Below are 2,207 nucleotides of genomic sequence, written 5' to 3' on the forward strand. Positions count from 1 at the left end.
CGATTCCCACATCATTGCAGCGCTCCACACAATTCCCCAACAAGCCTGAAGCACACCAAACGCCCTCTCCATATCCTTCCTAGCCGCTTCCTGCATTGTTGCAAAGTGTCTCTGTTTATTACCACGCGGCTCGGATATGGTTTTCATAAACGCCGCCCACTGAGGATAGATACCATCGGCAAGATAGTATCCCATGTTGTAGTCTCGGCCGTTAACGGTGTGGTGATTCCCCATTGCAAAGCCTACTGAACACCGGACATTCCATAGAAAGCATGACAAATCCATAAGTCATGTGAAGCCACCACTTATGATGGTGGCCTCTCTGGTGTGACCATGATACATTCCCCGCAGACCTTTAGGGCAATTCTTCCATTGCCAATGCATGCAATCAATTGATCCGAGCATTCCTAGAGACCCCCTTGCCTCTTCAATAGCCAACAACTTTTTCGTGTCCTGCACATTTGGTTCTATGAGATACTCAGGTCCAAACACCTCTACCATGGCGCAGGCAAACTTGACAGTAGTCTTCAGGCACGTGCTCTTCCCCATCCTGACCATCCCACCAACGGCATCTGCAGCAGTACCATGTGCAAGCATCCTTAGAGTAGTCGTGCACTTCCGCTTGGCCGAGAAAGAGAGTTGGCCGCAGCTATCCCTTGTGAGCTTGACGTAGTCATCGTGTGCCTCCACTCCCTCGACAATGCGCAAAAACAATGGTTTCCGCATGCGAAAACGGCGACGAAACCATGGATCATCCAGGAAAGTAGGTTTGGGAGCACATTGTCCTTGTGCAGTAGCTTTGCTCCAGACATCCTGTCTTGGTTGATCACGCTTCTCCCTTTGATTGAGCCCTTGAAGTTGAGAATATGCTCCACTTGCCGGTCCATTTCCTCTTGCATGTTCATGAGCGTAATCATGACCACTTCTTTGTCCGGATCCGACGAATCGAATAACTCATCTTGAATCATTTGGTCAAGCTCCGTCGGTCCATACTCCTCGTCCGACAAAGCATTTTTTCCAAAATTGGCAAACATTTTTTCCAAAATTGTGATTTTTTAAAATCACACAGTTTTGTTGGACTTTTGAACATTTGTTCAAATTTCTCAAAAAACTAAATTTTGGATTTTCTTTAACCCGAACAATTATTTGATTTTCTTCAGAACTTTTTGAAATCCCAAAGAAGAAGAAAAAAGATAGAAAACAGGGTAGCTCCTCCCCACACTTGGGCCAGCCCAAATCGTGCGAGGTGAACGGGGGGGGGGGGGTGTTAAGCGTTTACTGGCTATTTAGCGTGTAACGCGAGTGATAACAATCAAATGCGTACCCGCAGTTTTGGGAAGATTCTAAATCCTTCCATGAAACGGTTTCTATTTATTTCTACTTTTGCCTTCCTCTTTTTGCCTTAAATTTTATCTTTCTTTATTTTTTGTTTTCTGCAAATATTTTCTGAAGTCCTAAACATTTTTGAATATCTTGAACATGTTTGAATTTTTGAATATTTTTAAGTATGAGGATATTTTTTGAAAATTACAAACATTTTTGAATTCGTGGTTTCTTGAAATCCCAAATATTGTTTTAGGTTTTTCGGATTGATTCGTGAAATCCCAAACAAAAGGAAATTAGAAAAATGAAAGAAAAAGTCCCAGCACCTGGGCTGGCCCAAAATCATGCGCGGGAGGGACATGGGGTGCATGTTTCGTGGCTATTTGGCACGTAGATCGAGGAATAGCACCTCTCCTCACAGAAGCGGATTAGGAGCACTCAGGTGCTCCACTCGAGCTATATTCAAAAAGATTTAAGTAATTTGAGAACTAGGTCAAAAAATCATGGAACTTTTTTGGAATCAAATATGACCAGATATTATATTCCTATAAAAAGTTTGGCCGAGGAATGCTTCCCGTAGGCTACAAGGCAAAAAAATTAATTTATGACGACAATATAGCATGAATAGTATCTAGCGTTTTTCGGCAAATCTTTGACCCCGGATACAATGAAATTCATTCCCTATTTAATCTTTTTATATGTGTGCAATACTTCATCATGTTTGATTCCATAAATAGTTCAGGATTTTCTGACGTTTTTTATAAATTATTAAATTATTTTTGAATATAGGCGATGTGGCACCCGGGTGCGCCTATGTATGAATAAAATGCCCAGTGGTAATTGAACTTGTCATAAACGCTCACTTTGGTCACTGTACTCAAGAG

The 2,207-nt window shown here is 42.0% G+C and overlaps 1 protein-coding gene across 1 annotated transcript; it reads right to left on the reverse strand.

Moving 5' to 3' along the window:
• Nucleotides 1-288: 288 nt before the first annotated feature.
• LOC141041432 (uncharacterized) lies at nucleotides 289-905 on the reverse strand. The gene is made up of 2 exons (XM_073507580.1): nucleotides 780-905; nucleotides 289-693 (listed from the first exon to the last, which is right to left on the reverse strand). The coding sequence occupies exons 1-2, from the start codon at nucleotides 903-905 to the stop codon at nucleotides 289-291; spliced, it is 531 nt and encodes a 176-aa protein (XP_073363681.1).
• Between the last annotated feature and the right edge of the window lie 1,302 nt (nucleotides 906-2,207).

The sequence above is a fragment of the Aegilops tauschii genome, chromosome 2 (assembly GCF_002575655.3).
Source record: "Aegilops tauschii subsp. strangulata cultivar AL8/78 chromosome 2, Aet v6.0, whole genome shotgun sequence".
NCBI lineage: Eukaryota > Viridiplantae > Streptophyta > Magnoliopsida > Poales > Poaceae > Aegilops > Aegilops tauschii.